The following is a 26,871-nucleotide window of genomic DNA, read 5'->3' as shown; positions in this document are numbered from 1 at the left end:
AGCGACTTCACTTCACTTCAATGAAGGGATTAGAATTCAACAGACGGTGTTAGTCATTGACCCAGGCTGAGATGTAACGCACTGTACGTTCTCAGCCCACAAAATATTTGTTACAAGACTCAAAATTTGGGTTTTTTTTTTTTAAGGTACGAAATTCAACGTTTATTTTTTAAGTTCTTATTAAACTAATTTAGTATTTATTTGGGTTATTCTAGTACTAAGAAGAGTAAAAGTCACTTTTATAGATACTGTCTTGAGAATTGAACATGTGCCAGAAAATTCCAAAACTGGAACTGCACTTGAAATTCGAATAGAAAGGTAAGACTTCTTATATCTGAAAACAAATTACCCTGTTCTTTTCTTTATAAATAATAAGGTCTGACTCATCAGATTCAGGATACTTTAGGAGATTCAGTCAGTCAGTCAGTCAGTTCAGTCACTCAGTCGTGTCTGACCCTTTGCGACGTCATGAACCGCAGCACGCCAGGCCTCCCTGTCTATCACCAACTCCTGGAGTCCACCCAAACCCATATCCACTGAGTTGGTGATGCCATCCAGCCATCTCATCCTCTGTCGTCCCCTTTTCCTCCTGCCCTCAATCTTTCCCAGCATCAGGGTCTTTTCCAGTGAGTTAGCTCTTCACATCAGGTGGCCAAAGTATTAAGAGTTTCAGCTTCAGCATCAGTCCTTCCAAAGAACACCCAGGACTGATCTTTAGGATGGACTGGTTGGATCTCCTTGCAGTCCAAGGGACTCTTCAAGAGTCTTTTCCAACACCACAGTTCACAAGCATCAATTCTTCGGCACTCAGCTTTCTTTATAGTCCAACTCTCACATCCATACATGACCACTGGAAAAACCATCGCCTTGACTAGATGGACCTTTGTTGATAAAGTAATGTCTCTGCTTTTTAATATGCTGTTAGGAGATTAGATATGATTATATTCAGTTAATATATTACATTATTTCTGAGTACAGTGCTGTTCTCCAAGTTGTGTTCCAATCCAGTTATTAAAAACAAAGTACCAGTTAGGGTATAATTACATATAATACTATTTGAATATTTGAATTCACAAAGTAATGCTCATTTAGCTGATATCAAGTCAAAATAATGACTATATGAGTGATACTAAATTTAAGGTACCCTGGAGTATTTCAGGTTTTTCATATGAACAATGTACTATTTAGATGGGTCTCATTAATGTGAAAGGATTTTTGTGTTGCTTTCTTTGATCTATTTGCTGCTTTAGGCTAAGACTACTGTTTTCTTGGAGGATTCTGTAAGGGTATTTTAAGGTCAGTATGTACAGTAGAGATTACTTAAAAAGATATAAATACATCACTTTTAGTTTTCACTGTATGCCCACCTGCAACTCCTATAAATAGACCTAAAACAGGGATTGATTTACATACACGCTGCAGAGTGTTGTTTTGAGGTTATGACTCTTCACATGAACTGCCAGCAGAGATGAGCAGAGTGAAGTATGTACACTGAGTACCAAAGACACTTTGTGGATATGTTGGGAGCCTTAACTGAGTTTTAAACAGATGTGTTCCAATTTCGTTCTTTGACAAAACATACCTATTAGTGAATCAGTTACTGTTAACAGATACTTGAAATTAAGTTGCATTACCTTAAAGGTCCATCTAGTCAAGGCTATGGTTTTTCCAGTGGTCATGTACGGAGCCTAGAGTTGGACTGTGAAGAAAGCTGAGAGCCAAAGAATGGATGTTTTTGAACTGTGGTTTTGGAGAAGACTCTTGAGAGTCCCTTGGACTGCAAGGAGGTCCAACCAGTTCATTCTAAAGGAGATCAGTCCTGGGTATTCTTCGGAAGGAATGATGCTAAAGCTGAAACTCCAATACTTTGGCCACCTCATGTGAAGAGTTGACTCATTGGAAAAGACTCTGATGCTGGGAGGGATTGGGGGCAGGAGGAAAAAGGGACGACAGAGGATGAGATGGCTGAATGGCATCACCGACTCGATGGACGTGAGTCTGAATGAACTCCGGGAGTTGGTGATGGACAGGGAGGTCTAGTGAGCTGTGATTCATGGGGTCGCAAAGAGTCGGACACGACTGAGCGACTGAACTGAACTGAACCTTAAAATGGTGTATTTAAAAAGTACCTAAAATCTTCTGCAATTAGAACAGTGTTACTTTGGAAACAGTGACAGATTTTATTTTCTTGGGCTCCAAAATCACTGTGGATGGTGACTGCATCCCCGAAATTAAAAGACACTTGCTCCTTGGAAGAAAAGCCATGACAAACTTGCTGCTGCTAAGTCGCTTCAGTCGTGTCCGACTCTGTGCGACCCCGTAGACGGCAGCCCACCAGGCTCCCCTGTCCCTGGGATTCTCCAGGCAAGAACACTGGAGTAGGTTGCCATCTCCTCCAACGCATGAAAGTGAAAAGTGAAAGTGAAGTCACTCAGTTGTGTCCGACTCTTAGCAACCCCATGGACTGCAGCCTACCAGGCTCCTCCGTCCATGGGATTTTCCAGGCAAGAGTACTGGAGTGGGGTGTCATTGCCTTCTCCGGTGACAAACCTAGATAGCATATTAAAAAACAGAGACATCACTTTGCTGACAAAGGTCCATCTAGTCAAAGCTATGGTTTTTCCAGTAGTCATGTACGGATGTGAGAGTTGGATCATAAAGAAGGCTGAGCACTAAAGAATTGATGCTTTCAAGTTGTGGTGCTGGAGAAGATTCTTGAGAGTCCCTTGGACAGCATGGAGATCAAGCCAGTCAATCGTAAAGGAAATTGGTCCTGAATATTCTTTGGAAGGACTGATGCTGAAGCTCTAGTACTTTGGCTACCTGATGCAAACAGCCAACTCATTTGAAAAGACCCTGATGCTGGGAAAGATTGAGGGCAAGTGGAGAAGGGGATGACAGAGGATGAGGTGGTTGAATGACACCACCGACTCAGTGGAGATGAGTTTGAACAAACTCTGAGAGATGGTGAAAGACAGGGAAGCCTGGCATGCCGCAGGCCACACAGCATGTGCTACACAAAGGATCAGACACTGCTTAGCTGCTGAATGACAACAACAACAGTTTTATTGAAGCTGAAAATGAGTGGTAAGGACTCACTGAATAGTTACAGAAATTCAAGCAATGACACATCAGACTCGTGTTTAGAGTCAAGTGCTGTCTCAGTGTTTCAAGAGATGTTTGTGAGGGAGCACAGGAATTATTTTCCTTGGAGCTAACTTTAGGAAGTTATTCATTTTTCCCCCAAATTTAGGAGCCTCAAAATATTACCTTCTTGGGGTTAATTTAATGTTCATGAAAATATTTATGAGAGTAAAGCATGATAATGCTGACACATGTGATAGGTATATTCTAAGAAGAGCTAACACTTGAAAAATTTCTTTAATTTCAGAAGCTGTGTGTATTTCTTATAATTGCAAATAGGTATTCCTAAGAGTTTCATGCAAATGCTCTTTTTGTTTTTAACTTTCAGAACCATGTACTGTGATGAAACTGCTGACGAGTCCTCAGGAATTAATGTACATCAACCCACAGCTTTTGCTCACAAGTTACTTCAGCTCTCTGGAGTGTCTCTCTTCTGGGATGAGTTTTCTGCATCTGCAAAATCCTCCCCAGTGTGTTCAACTGCGCCAGTGGTAAGGAAAACAAATCAGAGAAGCCAGAAAATGAAGGCACAGATTTTCAGAAGGTTTACTTGAGGACTATTAAAATTTTCTAGGATATGTGATGTGTTCTGATGGGTTTCCTTGTGATCTGAGAGTTAACACAGATATTCAGTAATGGGGACATATATTTCAGATTTAAAAATACATTTGTAAAAAAAATAATTTGTAAAAAAAAATACATTTGTAAAAAAAATACATTTGTAATTAATGCCATTTCTACCAGAAATACATTTGCTGTATATTAATTTAATAGAGAAACATTGGATTTTATGTCTTAGGGAGAAATGGCATATTAACATCTAATATCTTTTTTATAATAAAAACAGGCAAGTAAGCAATGTTCACATTTACCTTCCATGATGCATGTATTGTTGAAAATGTTATGTTACAAGTCATATTTTGTCAGAATTTCATAATTAAGGAAAAAGAACTATGTTCATCCCTTCTCAGATTGGAGAGCCCTTTTATAAATCAGTCACTTCATAATTTGTCTTTTAGTTTATTTCACAAATAGTATTTTCTTAATTATTGGATATATATTAAATTTTCTTATGTAATTTGAACAGATGCTGTGCTTTTTTTCATAAAGTACTTTTCCATAATTTGCCTTTATTAAGGTACTGTGCTATGTTTTATACTGTTCTACAATACTGGTTTATCCATTGTCACAATACAGTTTTCATGTAAATACTGTGTTCTTAAATTAACAATCGTGTTTTACATCTCAGTTTACTTAAACTGAAGTATTTGAAGGAATTACATTTTTTCTTCTTGTGTTACTGTAGGAAACAGAGCCCAAGCTGTCACCTAGCTGGAATCCAAAAATTGTTTATGAGCCTCACCCACAACTAACAAGGAATTTGCCAGAAGTAGCACCTTCTGACCCAGTGCAGATAGGAGGGCTCAATGGTAGGCTGGAGTTGAGTCTCACATTGAAACAGAATGAAGTACTTCCTGGAGCTAAGGTCAGTAGTTGTTTTATTTTCTGTAGATAAAAACAAAGTAAACCTGGAGGCATTCTTTATGCTGTGACCCTCTGATTGGTTCACATAGATTGTCCTGTGACCAGGTTACCCACTGCCTTGGTGTCAGCATTTTTACCCGCAGCTGGTGCCTCTGTCTGCACATCTTGGAGTTCACCTGAGGCCCACCTTTGCCCATCTGCTGCAGCTCAGGGTTTGAAACTGTCTCCTGCGCTCAACTTTCCCCCACTTTCAAAAATGTTCTTTAGTTCAGATAACTAGGAGTTTCTTAAAGAATCTTTTTCATCATGAAATTAAAAAGTTAAAAGAAGGAGAAATTGAGAAAGCGTGTTAGCTGAAAGTGAAAGTTAGTTGCTCAGTCATATCCAACTCTTTGCAACCCCATGAACTATAGCTGCCAGGCTCCTCTGTCCATGGAATTCTCCAGGGAAGAGTACTGGAGTGGGTTACCATTTCCTTCACCAGGGTATCTTCCTGACCCAGGGATCGAATTTGAGTCTTCTGTATTACAGGCAGATTTGTTACCATCTGAGCCACCAGGGAAGCCCCCATGTTAGCTGAAGGAGATGTTTAACTATGTGTATATAAAACTATCCACCTATGTATTTGAACAGAATGTCCATGTTTATAGTTGTATAATATTTATGAAGAGAGATGAGTTTTTTCTGTAATGTTGCATAGCTTGTAGAAGTCACTATAAAGATAACTGTACCTCTTTCTTAAGAAGCAATACTGAACAGTCTGGAGAGTCAGGAAACTTGCATTTTTTTAGTTAGTTAATTATTTGTCTTTCAGGTTATTATTTTCAGGTTCTTAAACCTAATTTACCATATAATCTATGTAAAATGCAGTTTAGGAAAATATCAGGATTTATTCATTTGTATTTTCACAGATATAACTAGCTCTAGACATTTGACTGACTACTGTATGGCAAAGCCCATGCAGGTTGTTGGGACAGACATAGAAATGAAAGGAATGCAGTCTTTGTCTTAATAAAAGATAGTGTAAGAGGCATAGACACAGCTGTGGGAATGTATAAGAGGGAACCACTCTATACATGTGAAAACACACAAAAAGGTTTTCAGAAGATTGAAGGATCCCCAGAAATCTTTCTCTGGAATGGAGCACCTGATTAGAGTCGGAGGGGGAGGAAGGTGCAGATTGAAATGTTAATGTTCCTGTTACTATGATTGGTTTCCTTTGTGTTTTTTTTGGCCACATCACGTGGCTTGTGGGATTTTAGTTCCCTGACCAAGAATTGCGCCCTGGTCCACAGCAGGGATTGAGCCTGGGTCCACAGCAGTAAAAGCCCACATCTTAACCGCGACCACCGGGGAAATTCCCTGATGTTGTTCTTACTGATTATTCCTCCTCCTCTTTGATTACTGTTCTGTTCTACTTCAGTTGAGTTCAGTTCAGTGGCTCAGTCATGTCCGACTCTCTACGACCCCATGGACTGCAGTGTGCCAGGCTTCCCTGTACATCACCAACTCCCGGAGTTTACTCAAACTCATGTCCATTGGATTGGTGACGCCATCCAACCGTCTCATCCCTCTGTTGTCCCCTTCTCCTCCCATCTTCAGTCTTTCCTAGCATCAGGGTCTTTTCAAATGAGTCAGTTCTTTGTATCAGGTGGCCAAAGTATTAAGAGTTCCAGCTTCAGCATCAGTCCTTCCAAAGAATATTCAGGACTGATTTCCTTTAGGATGAACTGGCTGGATCTTCTTGCTGTCCAGGGGACTCTCAAGAGTCTTCAACACTACAGTTCAAAAACATCAATTCTTCTTCGCTCAGCTTTCTTTATAGTCCAACTCTCACATCCATACATGACTACTGGAAAAACCATAGCTTTGACTATACGGACCTTTGCTGGCAAAATAATGTCTCTGCTTTTTAATATGCTGTCTAGGTTGGTCATAACTTTTCTTCCAAGGAGCAAGTGTCTTTTAATTTCATGGCTGTTCTACCTCAGGTGGTATGAAACCCTTTCACAGGTCTTAAGCCTCTTCACAGAGTAAACGGATGGAATGGTTAATGGAGCAGAGAGCCACGGGTATGTGTAAACACTACAGGAATCCTTATTGTGCCAAGATCCTTGGGAAACTGAATACATCCATGCCTCAGTAGATTGCATTTTCTAATCCTTTAAGAAGGAAGAACCATAGCGATACCTTCTTGGGTTCTGTTTTGGTTAATTATTGCTGCTGCTACTGCGTCGCTTCAGTCGTGTCCAACTCTGTGCAACCCCATGGACTGCAGCCCACCAGGCTCCCCCGTCCCTGGGATTCTCCAGGCAAGAACACTGGAGTGGGTTGCCATTAGTCCTCAACATTTGTATTTTTGATTTTTGTGCATATCCAAACTTTTTGCACGTTGTGAACTGATTTATATAAGTGCCTTTTAGGTATTACTTTTGAATATCTGTGTATTAGGTGACAGATGAACCTTGGAACTATTGCATTGCTGTTAGCCAGGGTTTAATATTTGGAGATACTCTTCTTGCCTATATGGTAATTTTTTTGTAGCAACTGGGATATTTGAGTACATTTTGTTCTTAATGAAAATGAGTGCTAAACAGAAAAATTAAAATTCTGAATAGCAGCATCCAGAAACAGACCTCCTGAACTTAATACAGTGTAAACAAAGATGGCATATTAGGGACCTCAAGGTTCAGATCTTTAGTCTCTTTCTTTGCACTTAAGTCTTTCAACTATGGGATCAAAATGTTATGAGAGATTTCATGTTACTTTTTCAGTTCTCGGAGACTATTCACCACTCAAATAGTGTGTAAGTTTGGTGTTTCACGTATTTAGTTTTATCAGATGTCTTCAGGAATACATTATATATAAAAATAGGGGACTGCCTCAGTTGAATTTAGAGACATTTTGTTTTAATTGCTGTGTTACACTGAATTTGAAATTTGAAGCCTGACATGCTGTAGTCCATTGGGTCACAAAGAGTCTGACACAACTGAGTGACTGAACAACAACAACAAATTTTTGTTGTTAAAATGTTTTATCTTTTATATTTCCAGAGGAAAGTTACATATACTTTTTTCTTTGTATGCCAAACTAAGAATGACTAATAATGACGTATTTCTATGACAGTTAGAAGTGAAACTCTTAATCATGTGTTGTAAATGCAGATTAGAGACTATGTTTTCAATGCTAAGAAATTAAAAATCAATTTTTAAGCTCAGCATATAATCACAAAGAGATTTCCCCACTGTCCCCAGCCATAACTCCTTGCTGATTCAAGGACTGGAAAGTCAGCAGTCAGTAAGGATCCCCGTAAAACCAGTACTTTGTGGGTCAGCCTAGGTTAAAATCCTGGCCCTGAATCTGTTATATGGCCTTGTGTGAATCACTTAACCTTTGTGAACCTGTTTTCTCATTTGTAAAACAGGAACACTACTAAGAATTAGAGGAAATAAAAACATCTAACACAGTGTCCCAATACTCAAAAAAAGGTGATAATAATTATTATTGGAGAATGTGTTGCTTTGAGTTATACCATAGAAATTTCTCAAAGTCACTATATAATTTATTTTTTGTTCTTAGAATCAGAAATTTGTTTTTCTCCGGGTAAAATGGCATAAAGATCATAGGAGTCAGTATTAACATTAGGACTAAGAAGAGACGAATGAAAAGTAAGGCAGGGATATTTAGCTTTTTAGAATGTGACTTAGGGAATAGAGTGATTGTTTTTGTCAGAGTGTATGCTGCGGAAGTCAAGAGTGAGTGGGATTGGGCTTTTATTTCTAGAAGGAAAAATGGACAAAGAGGTGGAAAAGGGAAGGGAATTCCACATGAGCATCCCCTGCTGTGGCTTCATGTCAGTGGAGAGGTTTCGTGGGCATTTGAAAGGGCACACTGTTGATAGAAAAGATCCTTGCTGTTCTAGATAGGAGTGTGATTGATCCATGGGCAAATTTAGGAAGGCTACCTTTGTTTGTCCTTGGTTTGAATCAAGCTTTAAAGATTGTGATTTGAGTCTTTTGAAACCATAATGGGAATGAATACTCGATTGCTGCTATCTTAATTTTCTTGGAGACTGTGTCTTAAGGCTTCCTCAAACACCTTAAATACTCAGAAAACTCAGAGACACAAAGAGTGACATTGGTCTTTCCAACATGGAATTTCTCAGAAGGATTTTCTTCTTAAAATAAAAGTTGATGACCTTATATGTCTTTTCATTTGGTTGTGTGAATTAGTAGAGAGAATCTGAGGTGAAGGAATCCAAGGCTAACTAATTAGTATTCCTCTCGAAGTTCTGAAATATACTGGCATTTATGGTAATGAGTTTATGAAGAGTGTTCATTCTGAGTAGTTTCCTTTCTTTCTTTTTTTGAAGTTGGATATTGATGGACAGATAGACTCGATACATCTATTCCTGTCACCCAGGCAGGTGCACTTGCTTTTGGACATGTTAGCAGCTATTGCTGGACCAGGCAAGTATAACTGTTGTTATTTCTAGTTCTTTAAAAAATTTTAGTTAAAATATGTAGCATAGAAATGGGAAATTATATTATTGTATAGGAATGTATGAACTTAAAGATGTATTGTGAATTAGAATCCTCAGTAGTTAAATTTGAGTCTTTCAAATTGCATTATGATGCAACAGATTAGCATTCAGACTGACTTACTTCCTTGGTGGGAGGTAGTACTTCATACAACTGAGAAAGTATAATTGTTAAACTCAGTAAATAGCACACACTTAAAAAATTTTTAATGACATATATATTTAATAATAGATAAGATCTTGTGATTCCTAGCTAGCTGCTTAGAGCTATTGACTAGATCTCTGATTAACATTAAATACTGGTGGTTCTGCACTGACTGTGGTACTAAGTTGCCATTGGCATTGGATAAGTGGGTTGGGAGGGAATGCTTAATTAAGTAACTCCAAATTTAATTACTCTTTTGCTTTTCTTTTGTATACACGTAGAAAATTCAAGCAAAATTGGATTATCTAATAAAGATAGAAAAAATCGACCTATGCAGCAAGAAGATGAATATCGAATTCAAATGGAATTGAACCGATATTATTTGAGGAAAGATTCCCTCTCTGCTGGCGTGTCCTCAGAGCAAAGCTTTTATGAGACAGAAACGGCTCGTACACCTTCTAGCCGGGGTAAGCAACTCAAAAAGTTGACTCTAGATTGATACATTATCATCATAGAGCAAAGTGTATTTAACTTTGGCTGCCATAAAATGGAGTTTAGTAATGAAAAAACCAACGGTCTACACTTTAAGAAGGTTTAAATTTATAAGTTGATCGAACCACAGCTTGACAGTGACTGGCACACAAGTGATGCAGTTTCCTTTTTTGATTGTGTAGTCTTGTTTTATAAAACATGATTTATTCTAAGGAAAGTCAATTAAAAATGTGGGTTTACGCAAAAGATAAAATGGGAATAATTGTTCATTTTGTCAAATTATGTGCTTGCATAATGATTTACAGTAGATTCCTTTAAACAGAAACCTTTGTCCATTAATCTTTCTGTCAATTATATGTAAATAAACAACAACATAATCTTTACCCAGTTTACTCTGCATTTATAGGTGTGTCTTAATGTGTAAGCACTAATACAAATCAATTTAAATAATAAGAATCAATTTCAATATGGAATGTTGACCTAAGTAAAAAATTAAAATCTATTCAAGAAATTTTGGCCATAACAAACTTCATTTGCCTGAAGGTAAAACAATTTGCAGGAAGAAGTAAAACATAAATAGAATTCTAAATAAAATATTCAAGTCTTTTTTTTTTCCGAGAAATAGCTGTATCCATGACACCAGAGATTAAAAGATACTATTTGAAAATCATATGACACTTAATGACATTACATTGTACCATATGAAGCAGCATATCATATGTTTTTTTAAAAAGTTCACCAATGGGCTAGCTTAACGTTTTGTTAATCTATGTTCAGCTGAGTTTTTCTATGACATTAATATCTTGAATGCAAAGAAATGACCCCATTGGAAGTAACATAAAATTTAGAACATCACTATATCTCAGATAATCTGAGGGAACAATATAACATTAATATATATGAAGATCTTATTTAAAGATGTAAATTGGTGGAATTATAATAAAACTGACAAAGTTTAATTCTCTCTAGAAGAAGAAGTTTTCTTCTCCATGGCTGATATGGACATGTCGCACAGTCTCTCTTCTCTTCCACCCCTTGGGGAACCCCCAAATATGGACCTTGAGTTATCATTAACTAGTACATATACAAACACCCCAGCAGGATCTCCATTAAGTACTACTGTGGTAAAGTATTTAATTTTTTGTTCTGTTCTTTAACAAGTTATTTCTAAAATTTTACACCTTATTCATATGCTTAAAAAAATTATACTATAGCTTCAGCCAACATGGGGAGACTTCCTTGATCATCATAAAGAACAACCAGTAAGAGGATCAGTGTTACCCTCCAACCTAGTTCATCCAGCATCTTTGCAAAAGACTGGTACGTAAAAATAAAAAGAAAAAAAGACATTTGTTGATAGTTTCCACTGGAATCTGAAAATAATTATTAAAAAAATACACCATTCTACTGATACTTTTCTCTTTCTTCATAAATATTTTTTTGGTGTAGACCTTTTAACAAAGTCTAGAAAGAAAATGAGGCACTGTTGAACAATTCACTATGAAATGTTTTAGAACAGTTGCCTATTTATTGTATTAAATAATTTAGTAAAAAGTACACCCTAAGTTTCATATTATTATTATAATTTAGGAGTCTCAATCAACTGGTCTAATTTTTGTTTCTCTGTTTACACATCCGTTAAAAGAGAACCTCAGGTTTCCTTTCTGCAAATTTTAATTGAAATAGACACAGGATTAACGGCAAATTTGATGAGCAGCTTCTAGTTAATCTCTGACTTATTCCAGAACAGTTTTATTAGTTCAAAAGCTTTGTTTGTATTGTAGCAGGGTTTTTTTTGTACTTCACATATCAAGGATCTCGCATATCAAATGTAGAAAGATTACAGTTTATTATTTTCCTTTTTTAATATCACTGAAACTATTGTGTGATCATATGTTTTGAAGACTAAAATCTCAAGTTTTAAAACATTTGATATAATGGATTGTTTAAGTATTAACTTTTCTGAATATAATTTTAACACATGTATTTCAGCTCTTCCCTCTAGGTCTGTTTCAGTGGATGAATCCAGGCCTGAACTTATTTTTAGAGTAGCTGTGGGAACGTTTTCAGTCTCTGTGCTTCACATTGATCCTTTATCTCCACCTGAATCATCACTGAATGTTAATCCATTGACACCAATGGCGATAGCGTTCTTTACTTGTATAGAAAAAATTGATCCAGCACAATTTTCAACAGAAGATTTTAAGTCTTTTCGAGCAGTATTTGCAGAAGCTTGCTCACATGATCACCTTAGGTAAACTCTTACATTTGTTAATAATTCTTGAAAAAGAACGAGATGTGAATTTTTTTCATTTATCTATTGACCTCTCTCCATTTGTTTTTCTAATTCACATTTGATTTGTAAATGAGTGGAATGAGTGAGGATTTCTTGCGATACTGTAAGATTTTTACCATAGACTCTCCCATTCAGGTTATTTGGCGTGTGAAATATACAGATGTAAGATCTATTTGTTTGGAGTTGTCTAAGTTATCTTTAGCTCCCTGAGGTGCTCTTCTCAGGTTTCTTTGACCACATTTTGCCATCATTCTCCACTGACACCATTATGATCATAAAAATAGTTCTTACTGTCACTGGCTTAGCAGAGATGGCAGTGGTGGTGAGAGTAGGTGGACTAGTGAGAAGGGACTCGAAAGTGATTCCTGTGCCACTAACCACTGGGTGGGAAATGATAACCGAGGCCCATCCTGAGCTTGGATGCTACATTTTCAACTTCTGCTTAAAAAAAAAAAAGAAAACTAAAGCTATTCAAATAGCCACCTGTCTTTCCATAGGTTGAGTCCTAATAGATAAGGAGATAACTAAATTTATACGTGTAATATTGTTAGCATGCAACTACTATTTTAACTTGAAAGTAGCCTATAAATTGTCCTATCATATATAATGACTTAGGGACATATATTAATATTTTTAGAAAACACTTTGGGCTTTTATCTTTAACTATTTTAAGTATTAAAATTAATAGGTTAGGACCATAATATTTATAATAAAACTGCAAAAGTGTTTTTTTTTCTTCCCATTTTGGACAATTTCAAATATCTGCCAGTAGGAAATACAATAAAAGCAACAAAAGCTAGAGGTAGGCCTTCATTTGAGTTTTACTGACTATAAAGTTTTGAAAATACTGCATGATCCTTCTAGATATTTTTAAGAACTATATGCATATGTTTTCCAGATTTGAAAGATTTTTTTCACTGCAGTGTAAATTTTACAATGTAGAAGAGGGAAGGACAGTGTTGGGGGAAAAAGTCCTGGATAATTTCCTATCAACAGATATGATTTTTTATCTTATATCAGGGAACAGGGAATTTGAAGCAATCTTTCTGGTTAATATCCTTAAGAATATTAGTTATTACTAACTGTTTGAACTTGGCAGCACAGGTAGGCATTAATAGCTCTACAGTATTCTTTGACACATCATTTAATCTAGAATTATACAGAAACTCTCAAATGCTGCATTTTTTATGACAGATTTATAGGCACTGGCATCAAAGTGTCCTATGAACAAAGACAAAGATCAGCTTCCCGATATTTCAGTACTGATATGTCCATTGGGCAAATGGAACTTTTGGAATGCTTGTTTCCGACTGATTCTCATTCTGTTCCTCCTCACTATACAGAGGTAAATGCTGATACTTTTCCTTTAGGGTTATTCTTTACATCTGTCTTGCTTTTTAAGAATTGTGTGAACAGCAGTGATTTTCTTAAAAAGGCATAGGAAATTGTATCAGCAGAAGTTTATTGTGTGTGTTTGCATTTGTGTTTTGTGGAAACAGATTTTTTTTTTTTTGGAAACAGATTTTTAAGTGTGATATTGAAGGCCACTATTGGAATGTGTTACATTTTTAGAGTTGACTTATTCTAGAGTCAGACAGGTTTATGACAAATGATTTAATTTCACTCATTTTGCAAGAACGCTTAATTTTAGAAGAATTCTATTATTCAACAAATACTATTGAATGCCTACTATGTGCTAAGCACTGTGCAAGATAAGTGGAATATCTTGGCCTCATTTATTATTAATCTGATTTTTTTCCCCTGTCCTTAAAAGCATGTCCTAGAGAAACTTAAAAGCTATCAAAGTAGCATTTTTACTGCTTTTACCTTGTCCTGGTGACTTATTTTCGATGTGTTTTATTTGAACACTTGCATACACTTTGCAAATGTGATGCTGAAGATTGCAGAAGCTCACTAGTTTGTGTAAGAGTCATATTGCTAGTAAGTGACAGAACTGAAGCTTAAACCAGCCTTTCCAACTTCAAAAAACTCTCCCCACTATTATATTATCTCCTCTGTTAATTCTTCTTAATATTGTACATTTAAGTTATCTTCCTCTTTGTTTAAGCTTTTGATGTTCCATTCCAAAGAACGAACTGATTCTCACCTCCCTGTGTGTCTTCAGCTTCATTATAAGCATTCTGAGAATAAAGGACCTCAGGTAAGAGATCTTTTTGTGTGGTTACCACTGGTAAATTTTCATTTGATGTCTATTGTATCATAATCACAAGGATTTAATTTTATGGAATTATCAGTGATCATATTAATTCTTTCTTTTTCTCTTTTTTTTTAAGGGTAGTCAAGCAAGACTTAGTTCCGTTCCTCAGAAGGCAGAATTACAGGTTAAGTTAAATCCAGTGTTTTGTGAGCTGGATATCAGTATTGTGGACAGGTTAAATTCCTTGCTTCAACCGCAGAAACTCACTACAGTGGAGATGATGGCATCACATATGTATACTTCATATAATAAGCATATTAGTTTGGTAAGTATTTCAAAAGTTGCAAATACTCATCATAATTATAACTAGCTAATAGAGTTATTGAGATGATTTCTGAGTTAAGTAGTCTTAATAGATTAAGTACCACTTGTTATTAAAATAGCATTATATGTAATAATGAAAAAATGGAAGCACCTTTTATGTCTAGGTAGTAGATTAGCTGAATGAGTTGTGATCATGTACTGAATGGGATTTTATGCTGCCTCTTTAAATGATGGTTACGAAGAGGGTATAGCAACAGGAAGAAGACTCTTAAAGAAATATGGGGTGAAAAAAGTAGAATACACATAAACTTCTATTATAAATGTGTAAGTAAGATCATATAGAAAAAGACTGAATGGAAATGTATGCCATTCAGGAGCATCGATTACAATAGAATAGAATTAGATTTGCTTTTCTGTGTTTATCTGAGTTTTATAAACTGTGACTATAATATCTTCACAAAACTTCATTTGTTCACGCCTATAGTGAACCATTTGAATCTCCTATAAAAGGTAGCCCATATCATGTAGGATATACTCTTGGAAATGGGAGCATCATTTATCATACTGTGTTACTGAACATCACATTGTGTCACTTTTACTTAGATCTGGTGCCTGGTGTCTTTTCTAAGCAAAGCAAGTAAGTCAGATTTGCAAGATGTCTGTTAGGAATTTTAGGAGTATGCACAAATAGAGACAACTTTGGCTAAAAGGAAAAGATAGTTTTCTGTGTATTGCCTCTCCCTTAATTATCAGTGGGTATTCACATTAAATCAAGATTCTTTAACTTTTCTTGCCAACAGTTGCTAGTTATTTTAAGTTCTGTGGGTTAGTGTCTGTATTTGCTGTTAGCCATAGATACATTGGAATGATGATTTAATCTCAAGCAATTAAAAAAATTTTTTAATTGAAGTATAATTGCTTTATGGTATTATGTTGGTTTCTACCATACGACAGCGTAAATCAGCCATAAATATGCATATGTCCCCTCCTTCTTGAACCTCCCTCTCACCCGCTCCCAAACTTCTAGGTGGTCGTAGAGCACGAGGTGAGCTTCCTGTATTATACAGCAACTTGCCACTAGCTCTCTGTGTCACGTATGGTAATGTACATGTTTCAGTGCTACTCTCTTGAGCAACTTTTGCTGAGAGTGCAGATTAATATGTGAAAGTCATAATAGGGGAGAGAAAGAATCAGATCCGGTTTTAGTATAAAAGCAGAACTTTCTAATCTAGGCTGTCAGAGACTGATCCATGAAATTGAGGAGTGTTATCATCTACACTGTACTCTGGACTAAAGCTTTACAAGTTGTAATTCATTGCAGAGAAAAAAATATGAATAGACTTTTATCTGAAAAGCATGTACTTCGACCGTTTTATTATAATGTGGCTTTAAGTCAATGTTGCATGCATGTTTTGGCTTCTGAGAGTCATCTGATGGGGTCATATCCTTGAGTTAGATGGGAGCTCGAGTGAGTCATTTAGGGAATATTTATTTCAAACCTTTGATGTGCCAGGCTTGGACTTAGTTCTGGAAATACAAGGATGAATCAGGAATGGGCCTTTGCATTTGGCATAATTGATTTTACATTTGAGTCTTTGAAGTAGCATATTGGTGGGGAAATCTTCAGATTGAATGCTTGGCTCTATAGTGATTTTTAATCATACTGAGTTTTTTGATAAGCTGATTTACACATTGCCCCTTTTTTAGTCTATAGTAAAATATTATATACATCTAAAACACCTGAGTCTTCACTTTGGTTCAGTATTTATTTGAATTATTTCTTTATATGAGGGTGTAACTTTTGCCAATAATTCTGACTTTTTTGGTAGCTGTTGCATTATAAATTTCATTACACTAAAGTAATATAGTAGTATTAATTGTATTTTAACACATTAACCTAAATGAGGAAATAGTGATTGTATACATCGTAATGTTAAATGCCAGTGTCATTTGTGTTCATTTGCTTAATTTAACATTTTGGCATATTTTTGATGTTTTTGTATTTCAGCACAAAGCTTTCACTGAAGTATTTCTAGATGACTCACATAATCCTGCAAACTGCCGGGTATCAGTACAAGTTGCCACACCAGCATTAAACCTTTCTGTTCGCTTCCCAATACCTGATCTTCGATCAGATCAAGAGAGAGGACCATGGTTTAAGAAGTCACTTCAGAAGGAGATTCTTCATTTAGCATTCACAGATCTAGAGTTTAAAACTGAATTCCTAGGAGGATCAACCCCTGAACAAGTTAAATTGGAGCTTACATTTAGAGAACTAGCTGGTAAGATTGACCGTGTCTATAAAAGAGTCAGAATAAAACCAATTGCTACTGAAACTTAAAGTAAGAAGCATATAGTGAAAGTGAAGTCGCTCAGTCGTGTCTGACTCTTTGCGACCCTATGGACTGTAACCTATCAGGCTCCTCTGTCCATGGGATTTTCCAGGCAATAGCACCGGAGTGGATGGCCATTTCCTTCTCCAAAGAAATATATGACAGTCCCTAAATATAATAAAATTAAAGGACATACGTTAGAAAACAAGAGTAACGCCTGTTTTCCATTATTGTATACAAATGTGATATAGGTCACTTTTTTAAAAGAAACTGCAGTGCATGAGAATTTATTCACTTTGTGAGTAATAGTGCTTTAGCTTACTTTTAAAAACGACTTATTTATTTTTGGCTGTGCTGGGTCTTCATGGCTGCATGGGCTTTTCTCTAGTTGTGACGGGCAGGGGCTACCCTCTAATTGTGGTGCACACACAGGCTTCTCATTGTGATTGCTCCTCTTGTTGCGGAGCACAGGCTCTAGGTGCGTGAGCTTCAGCAGTTGTGGCACACGGGCTCAGTAGTTATGGTGCACGGACTTAAGTTGCTCCAATAGCCTACCTTTCAGTACCACCTACCACTTTCTTGTTGTAGGGTTAATAGTAGTCAAAATTTTTTGACTGTCACTCTGTATTTGCTATGTGCTGAACACTGCACACACCTGATCTTGTTTCCTTTAATCATCATAGTTACAGGAGGCTTGTTATTTCCAATTATTTTTATCATATGTGAGGAATCTGCCTATTTCTTAAGAGGTACCTCCCAAGGTCAGTGTAGTAAATGGCACAGTCAAGATTCAAACCCAAGTCTCATTCTAGAGCTTGAACTTTGAACCATCATACCAATCTCCAGTGAGTTTTCTTTGTGTAGTCTGTTCTAAGTTTTCCCATATTACTTTGCTTTTGTCAGCTAGTGAAGACAATATATGGACTTGGAGTGACCCAAGTCTCTGGAAGATCCTGACATATTCTGTGGTTCCTAAACAGTCTGTCCTCTGCCCATCCCCTCCCCATGTCCGCCACCCCAACCCTCTCAGCCTCCCCCACGACATCCTCCTGCCACCTCACCCCCTTCTGTTATGCTCGCCTCCTTGTCTGTAGGCTACAGTTTTCCTTCCCTTGTTCTGTCTGAGTTTTACATATCTTTCAGTTCAGTTCAGTCAAGTCGCTCAGTCGTGTCCAGCTCTTTGCGACCCCATGAATTGCAGCACGCCAGGCCTCCCTGTCCATCACCAACTTCCAGAGTTCACTCAGACGCACGTCCATCGAGTTAGTGATGCCATCCAGCCATCTCATCCTCTGTCATCCCCTTCTCCTCCTGCCCGCAATCCCGTCTAGCATCAGAGTCTTTTCCAATGAGTCAGCTCTTTGCATGAGGTGGCCAAAGTACTGGAGTTTCAGCTTTAGCATCATTCCTTCCAAAGAAATCCCAGGGCTGATCTCCTTCAGAATGGGCTGGTTGGATCTCCTTGCAGTCCAAGGGACTCTCAAGAGTCTTCTCCAACACCACAGTTCAAAAGCATCAATTCTTTGGCACTCAGCCTTCTTCACAGTCCAACTGTCACATCCATACATGACCACAGGAAAAACCATAGCCTTGACTAGATGGACCTTAGTTGGCAAAGTAATGTCTCTGCTTTTGAATATGCTATCTAGGTAGGTCATAACTTCCAAGGAGTAAGCGTCTTATAATTTCATGGCTGCAGTCACCATCTGCAGTGATTCTGGAGCCCCAAAAAATAAAGTCTGACACTGTTTCCACTGTTTCCCCATCTATTTGCCATGAAGTGATGGGACCAGATGCCATGATCTTCGTTTTCTGAATGTTGAGCTTAAGCCAACTTTTTCACTCTCCTCTTTCACTTTCATCAAGAGGCTTTTTAGTTCCTCTTCACTTTCTGCAATAAGGGTGGTGTCATCTGCACATCTGAGGTTATTGATATTTCTCCCGGCAATCTTGATTCCAGCTTGTGCTTCTTCCAGCCCAGTGTTTCTCATGATGTACTCTGCATAGAAGTTAAATAAACAGGGTAGTGACTGTTGCCAATTATCATCTCATGAAAAGACCTTTAAGGGGTATCTAGAATCTTCCCTTATCTTTTAGTGATAAGAAACTCATTGTTCTGGTGGAAAGTCATTCTTCGTAAAATGGGATGAAAAAGCATATATGAGGTTATTGTGAAGAGGTAATTCTTAAACAGTGCTTGTCAAAATAAGCATTTAGAAATGCAGTTGTTATCCCTGCATTCCTAGATTAACGGCATAAACTTTTATGTAGAATGATGATGAGTGGCACTCAGCGAGTGGCAATTGCGTATTTAATATGTTAGGGTTATGCGCCTTGCACCATTGGTTAACCATCGGTGCATAGGAATTTGAGTTTGTACAGAATATAGCATCTTTAATTTACCTGCTCATCCTGTCTCCTCATGTGTACATATGCAGCAGAAATGAATACATGTTGTTGAACTTAATGCTGCACCATGTCCCTGATTTAGAGGATCTGTGCTCATCTAAGGAAGCAAGTATCTTTTCTCTTAATGTGGGAGAAGAAATGCATTTCCGTTAATCAGTCTTGTTTTACTAGGGTCATTCCAGGAAGATAAAGGAGAACCATCTATTAAGTTTTTCCACGTGGCTAGTGGAGGAGATGGAGATACAACATCATCAGATGACTTTGACTGGCCGCGGTGAGTAAGCCAGTGTATATGACACATGCATTTAATGAGACTTCCCTTTTAAAAATAAATTACTGTAGCTTTTTTGACTGACATTTTGGCCATAAATTTAAGCTAAAAGTATCCAGCCTTGATGAGAGAACCCAGAGGAAAATGGAAAAATTAAAAATATGTTAGTGAGTACTACTTTATCAGAGGTGACTATGAGAAAACTGACTGAGATGGACGTACATAGTATGTTCTCTGGCCTCAGGTTACCTAGCCTAATTAGATGGACAAAAGAAACATTAACCATTTTTAAAATAGTTCATTTTTATAAAGGGCTTTAGTAGAAGAGAAATTACACAGCACCATTTGGTTGTCAGATGAATTTTGTAGTCAGCGGTTGTTTCAGGAAAGTGTTTTAATATCTGGGGAGCTTTTGCAAAACACTGATTCTTGGGCCCCACCTTGAGATTCTGAGATAGAGCCTGTGTATCAGTATAGTTTAAAAATTTTTTAAAAAAATAAAAATAAAAAATTATACCAGGTGATATGTTCATAGCAGTACTATTCAAAATAGCCAAGACATGGAAACAGCCTCAATGTGCGTAGACAGGTGAATGGATTAAAAAAGATGTGCCACCTGTATACCGTTGACCACTCAATAAAAAAGAATGAAATGATGCCCTTTGCAGCAACATGGATGGAACTAGAGATTCAGATACTAAGGGGAAGTAAGTCAGAAAGAGAGAGACATGTCATATAGTATCACTTAGATGTGGCATCTGAAACAGGACACAGATGGACTTACCTAGGGATGCAGGATAGACTCACAGGGAACAGTCTCGTGGCTGTCAAGGGGGAAGGGGATACGGGCGGAATGGAGTGGGAGCTTGGGATTAGCAGATTCTGTTACATATCGAATGGATAAACAACAAGGGCCTACTGTACAGCACAGGGAACTATGTTCAGTATCCTATGATAACCATAATGGAAAGAATATATGAGAATGCATGTACATGTATAACTGAATTGCTTTGATGTACAGCAGAAATTAACATAACATTGTAAATCAACTATACTTCAGTGGGAAAAAAGTACACCTGGTGATTCCAGTGTGCAGTTGGATTTAGAGAACTACTGCTTCAGGATTTCTTAGGCAGGAGAAATGATTTTTTAAAATTAAATTAGCCTGATAGTGGGCTTCCCCAGTGGTTCAGCGGTGAAGAGTCCACCGGCAGTGCAGGAGCTGCTGGAGATGCAGGTTCGATCCCTGGGTCGGGAAGATACCCTGGAGAGGGACATAGCAACCCACTCCAGTATTCTTGCCTGGAGCATCCCATGGACAGAGGAGCCTGGCAGGCTACAGTCCGTGGGGTTGAAGAGACTCAGACATGACTGAACTGACTTAGCAGGAATGCAGCAGCAGGAATGATCCTTTATTATACTGAAAACTGAGTATGTGAATAAAGAAAACTGAGTCTATGAGTAAAAAATTACGGTGATCGTGGGACTCACCTGGCAGTCCAGTGGTTAGGACTCTGCACTTCCACTGCAGGGGATGCAGATTCAGTTCCTGGTTGGGGAATTAAAGATCCCACAAGTCACATGGTGCAGCCAAAAACAAACAAAACAAACAATTGTGATTGTTCCTGTGCCATTTTTCTACCTGCCTTCTTCTACACCCCCACGCCCTGTGTATGAGACCTGGCAGACTCCTAGGACAGGCATGTCAGTGCATGGCTGGTAACGACCAGGAGTTTTCATCATGAATGAATCTCCTTCAGTTAGGTAATCTGAAAGCACAGTTCACATTAAGATATCTATAAATTAGGAAGCAGTTGTTTTATACCTAGTAGCAACTGGCACCGCCTTCTTAGGAAAACCAAGGAAACTGCTGTAGACGCAGCAGAGCTGTCTTGTCGGAGAGTGCCGTGCCTCGTGGCGCGGGCCGGTGCAGTGGAAGGAGACCACAGAGCCTTGTGCTAGTGACGTGTCACAGCGGGTAGGAAAGGACGGGCCTTATCTGGACAGAAGCGCCTGTCTTCCAAAACTGTTTGTAGCTGTAATACAGAACACCCCCAATAACACTAGCTTTTTATTACTGAAATTCCTAAAGGGGAAGATTACTCTTGTTATTGCAGTTCTAAAATACTCCCCAGCCAATCTCTCCTTTTTCCATTTGAGCAGTTTATATAACGAGGTTTCTTAGGTATGCGAGTTTTCCACAATATCCAAACAGCTGGCATGTAGGATTTAGTTTAATGATAATAAATAGAGTTCTAAGGTAAATGTGCTAGTTGTTAATGAAATTTTAAAAAAATTTTATTGATTTATAGTTGATTTATAATAGTTTGTTGATTTCTGGTGTACAGGAAAGTGATTCAATTATACACACACACAAACACACACACACATTCTTTTTCATATTCTTTTCCATTGCAATTTATTACATTGAATATAGTTGCCCTTGCTATAAGTAGGAGCTTGATGTTTATCTGTTTTATATATATTAGTGTGTATCTGGTAATCTTAAATTCTTCATTTATCTCTCCCCCAACCTCCTCACCCCTTTGGTAACTATAACTTTGTTAATGAAATTTTGAATATCCCTTTTATTCTCAAAAGATGAGTGTTTCCGGTTATCCAAGTGTGAAATGTTAATGCCTTTCTTTTATTTGCTTATTTCATCAGTTCCACTTTTAAGATTACAGGAGTGGGTTACATTCGACATAATCAAACTTTACGCCTGTCATTAATGATTTAATCAGTGGCCTTTGTGTTGGTTGTACACAAGTTAGTTTTGCAGTTTACACTTAGATCTTGCTTTTTAAAATCCTCTTTGCTGTCAGAATTGTACTGAAAGTGAACCCACCAGCCATGCATTCCATTTTGGAGAGAATAGCAGCTGAGGAGGAAGAGGAAAGTGATGGCCACTATCAGGAGGAAGAGGAGGGAGGAGCTCATTCCCTGAAGGATGTCTGTGATCTGAGAAGGCCAGCCCCGTCTCCCTTCTCTTCCCGTAGAGTAATGTTTGAAAATGAACAGGTAAAGTAAAAGTGTGAGCAAGCAACAACAGATTTGCCCTCTGTCAAATAGCCATGGTTTTAGTGCTTTATTTTTTAAATACTTTGTATACGGTTTTTGCTAGATTTTTAGCTCCAAAAATTGAATAATACATGCTTTTTTTTTCCCCCTTGGTTAAAAGTTATATGCTTATTTATTTGCTCACATACTACTTCATATGGGTAGGATAAGAAGATATTATTACTCTTTTAAATATAAAATGGTTATTTGATGCTTTTTTTTTTTCCACTAAACTGTTATGTTCTAGATGGTGATGCCAGGAGACCCTGTAGAAATGACAGAGTTTCAGAATAAAGCAATCAGCAATTCTCACTATGTGCTGGAACTTACATTACCCAATATTCATATAACACTGCCTAATAAAAGCTTTTATGAGAAGCTTTATAATAGGTGAGTTACACATATCTGCTTAAATCTCTGGGGTTGAGCTTTCCTGTCTCTCTGCCACCCCACCTCCCTGGTTCCCTCTTCCCTCTTCCTTTTCCTGTTTCAGTGCTGTCAACTCTTGCAGCGCACGGTGTATGGTGTTGACTGTAGAGCCAGCACTGTGTGGTGGGCTGTTGTCACAGTAGCATCTCCTAAGCAGTGCGTCTGGTAACAGGGTTTCTTGTGTGTGAAGCACTTACTCCCTGTGCCCTAGGTCGCCTGGTTGCCCTCTGTCCCCTTACCACAGAGTACTGAGAAAATGCCTCTGTGCACAGTGATAGGACAACGCACTGAGGCCTCTACAAGTTATGGCTGCCATTTTATAGGTGAGGAAACGGAGCTCATGGGGACTAGGTAAATTATCCAGGTTCTTCAGGGTCTATTTTCTTTCTACTCTAGAAGGCCATTTATTTCAAAATACTTGCTTGGTATATATGTTTCAGGGTATTTAAATATGGTAAATTTAAGTTTTTATACACAAGTTATAAGTTAGAGATTCTAATTCTAACCAGTCCTTTGGACTGCAAGGAGGTCAAACCAGTCCATCCTAAAGGAAATCAGTCCTGAATGTTCATTGGAAGGACTGATGCTGAAGCTGAAACTTCAATACTTTGGCCACCTGACGTGAAGAACTGACTCATTGGAAAAGACTCCGATGCGGGAAAGATTGAAGGCAGGAGGAGAAGGGAACGACAGAGGACGAGATAGTTGGATGGCATCACCGACTCAATGGACATGAGTTTCAGCAAGTTCTGGGAGTTGGTGATGGACTGGGAAGGCTGGGGTACTGCAGCCCATGGGGTCGCAAAGAGTCAGACATGACTGAGCGACTGAGCTGAACTGACAGAGATGTGAAAAGAGTTGGAAGATACTTGGATAGAGGGCCAAGTGACACTGGTGTAGAATCAGAGTCCTAGAGTCTTTGTACAAGAAGTGTCCCTCCTGAGAGTTAAAAAAAAACACACAAACACATCTTGTTAGAAACTCTTAACTTACAACTTGTGTATAAAAACTTAAATTTACTATATTTAAATACCTTTAAACATATATACCAAGCAAGTATTGAAATAAATGGCCTTCTAGAGTAGAAAGATCACAGATGAAGATCTTGGACAGTTTACCTAGTCCCCACGAGCTCCGTTTCCTCACCTGTGAAATGGCAGTGATACTCGTACAGGCCTCAGAGGCTGGTTTGCAGCATTAAATGGTATAATGTTTGGAAAGTTCTGAGAACAGGGCCTGGCAAAGAGTAAACACCCAGTAGTCCTCTATTATTGTCGTCATTCCCCTCCACTCTGGCATAGTGGAAAGGTGGCCATGTGGGTTTCTAGAAAAAAAGATGTCCTTAGTGTCTGTTATTGTAGCTTCCCACATGTAAACAAGTTGTCCAGATTATTGTTAATCTTCAGAAACTGCAGACTGTTGTTTCTGCTATAGATTTGCGTGTTTGTGTACTCAGTCACTCAGTTGTGTTCAACTCTCTGTGACCCCATGGACTGTAGCCTGCCAGGCTCTTCTGTCCATGGGATTTCCCAGGCAAGAATACTGGAGTGGGCTGCTGTTTCCTCCTCCAGTGAATTGTCCCAGTCCAGGGATCGAACCTTCATCTCTGGCGTCTCCTGCGTTGGCAAGTGGATTCTCTACCATTGTGCTACCAGGGAAGCCTGCTGTAGGTTTACTTAGTGCCAAATAGGATTTGGATTTATACATGATTTAAAGTTTGGAAACCACTGATCTCTAGATCACTCTCCTTGTTTTTTGGCTGAGGAATGTCTACCAAACTAACTAATGTGCAAGGCTAAGACTGAGCAAAATGAAACAATTAATGCAACGTCCAGCCCAGAGGTCAGAGGCCGTCATCCGCTTCTGTCTCCTTCTGCATTGATTGAGCAGGTTAAATCGGGACATCAAAATTGTAATACACACCTGAAACATTGCATTTGCAAATATTTATTCATTTACCACTTCTTTTAAAATACAGGCCCAGGCCTTTTTTGATTATGAGCCACTGGTTAGAATTTTTTTGCTTGATGTGTACCCAAGGCTTTGGCTACAGCTATCAGTTTCAATTTCTTTAAAGTAGAGTGAAAAAATAGTTTCAAGCCAGTCTGAGTGCAGAATCCTTTCAGGTTTTTAAGATGTTTTCCCTTCATTCTGTATACTTAAAAGTCATCAGTTAGCACAGTATTGAATTAAACTGCTTACAGTTGCACGTAGCTGGCATGAGCGGATCTGGGGCCAAATGCAGTGGACCCAAGGTGACTCACAGGAATATAGTAATCTGTGACTGGACGAGGCGTACAGCATGGCTCTGGGAGCAGACGTTCTTAGGTGGGCTGGGGAGCTGCCCACCAGCAGCAGACAGGCAGCGTCTGGGGGGCCTGTCGGTCTGGCAGGTGGGGTGGTAAATCGGGAAGCTGGAGATCACCTGTTCATCTGGGGAGCTGGTTAGGTAGGGTTGCTTACGAGAGCTTCTGTTCTCTCTCACTCTGCTCACTTCTCTGTCTCCCAGGCCCCTAGGGTTGTATAAATACTGCAGTCTTCCCACCCTCTGGATCATAGAAATCACGTATCTCCGTTACTCAGAGTATGAATTCTTTGCCCTTCATTTGGCTTTGTATTTACATTTCTTTATGTTAAAAATTTTCAGACATTCTCAAACTTACGGGAATGTTGCAGGTACAGTATAAAGAGATTTTTATCCCCTCAACCATTTGACAGTAAGTTGCTGAGTTTCTGTCCCTTCAGCCTTGAGCAGTTGAATGTGTATTTCTCACAAACAGGGACATTCTTCTACCTAACCATAGTTCAGCCGTCAGAATGAGAAAATTAATATTATACATGAACATCTAACTCTCAGACCCCATTAACATTTTGTTAAATGTCTCAGTAATGCCCTTTACTATATGTAAAATTTAAAAATATCTTTCTGAGCAGGAATTATAACCAACTCTGCCTTTACTGCACACATTTAAAGTAATGGTTTATTCCTTTAGTCTTGGAGTAGAAAATGGCAACCCTCTCCAGTGTTCTTGCCTGGAAAATCCCATGAACAGCGGAGCCTGGTGGGCTGCAGTCCATGAGGTCGTAGGGTTGGACGTGACTGAGTGACTGAGCGTGCATTCCTTTAGTGCTTTGATTCTTCTTAGAAAGATAGTCTTAGATACAGAAAGATTTTTTTTCTCCTGTGTCAACAGTCCTTTAGAATAGAATACAAAAAATTGTCTACCTAGTTTATTAAATCAGATATTTACTGAGCCTTCATTATGTTTCAGGCTCATAGCCACAAAACCACGGTGATATCTCTAAATATCTTAAATGTTTCCTTTCTTGATTTAAAACATCATCTTATGTATTAATGGTGTCAAGACTGTGTTTAGACCAAAATGTAAAATCATGAAAGCAGGAAAATCATATGAAGCTTAGGTTTGCAGGCCTCATACTACAAACTCCAGGTTTTATTTCAAGTAATAATTTCTCTTTAACCTATAGCTGTAGGGAATAAGGCAAAGGAAAGTTTCCTGAGGAAATTCTTCATTTTATACTTTCACTGTTTCTTCATATAGGAGTTTAGACTAAGACCTGGATTTAGATACTTGTTTCTTTGTCCTGTGAGTAGTGTGCCCAAGAGATGAGGAGCCACATGAGTACTGAACAGATGTGGGCATCGCTGTCTGTGTGTCTGAGATGAGACATGCTTCTGCCCTGAGTGTCTGGTGTTTTTTACCCAGCGACGCTTCCAAAAAGAGCCCTTATGGGTGGGGATTGCAGTTTACGGAGAGTGACAG

The 26,871-nt window shown here is 38.2% G+C and overlaps 1 protein-coding gene across 1 annotated transcript in view; it reads left to right on the top strand.

Annotated features, from left to right (window-relative positions):
* Positions 1-26,871, top strand: part of ATG2B (autophagy related 2B) — a 72,867-nt gene that overhangs the window by 12,452 nt on the left and 33,544 nt on the right. Inside the window, exons 4-18 of the mRNA XM_052659429.1 lie at positions 216-318; positions 3,473-3,635; positions 4,451-4,630; positions 9,002-9,098; positions 9,596-9,781; positions 10,776-10,930; positions 11,021-11,126; positions 11,799-12,060; positions 13,297-13,447; positions 14,171-14,263; positions 14,397-14,585; positions 16,593-16,866; positions 19,498-19,600; positions 22,423-22,618; positions 22,905-23,047. Coding sequence (XP_052515389.1) covers positions 216-318; positions 3,473-3,635; positions 4,451-4,630; positions 9,002-9,098; positions 9,596-9,781; positions 10,776-10,930; positions 11,021-11,126; positions 11,799-12,060; positions 13,297-13,447; positions 14,171-14,263; positions 14,397-14,585; positions 16,593-16,866; positions 19,498-19,600; positions 22,423-22,618; positions 22,905-23,047 — 2,401 coding nt within the window. The remainder of the gene's footprint in view (positions 1-215; positions 319-3,472; positions 3,636-4,450; positions 4,631-9,001; positions 9,099-9,595; positions 9,782-10,775; positions 10,931-11,020; positions 11,127-11,798; positions 12,061-13,296; positions 13,448-14,170; positions 14,264-14,396; positions 14,586-16,592; positions 16,867-19,497; positions 19,601-22,422; positions 22,619-22,904; positions 23,048-26,871) is intronic.

This window comes from Budorcas taxicolor, chromosome 21, assembly GCF_023091745.1.
Source record: "Budorcas taxicolor isolate Tak-1 chromosome 21, Takin1.1, whole genome shotgun sequence".
Classification (NCBI taxonomy): Eukaryota; Metazoa; Chordata; class Mammalia; order Artiodactyla; family Bovidae; genus Budorcas; species Budorcas taxicolor.
This window is presented reverse-complemented; position numbering and strand designations above follow the sequence as displayed.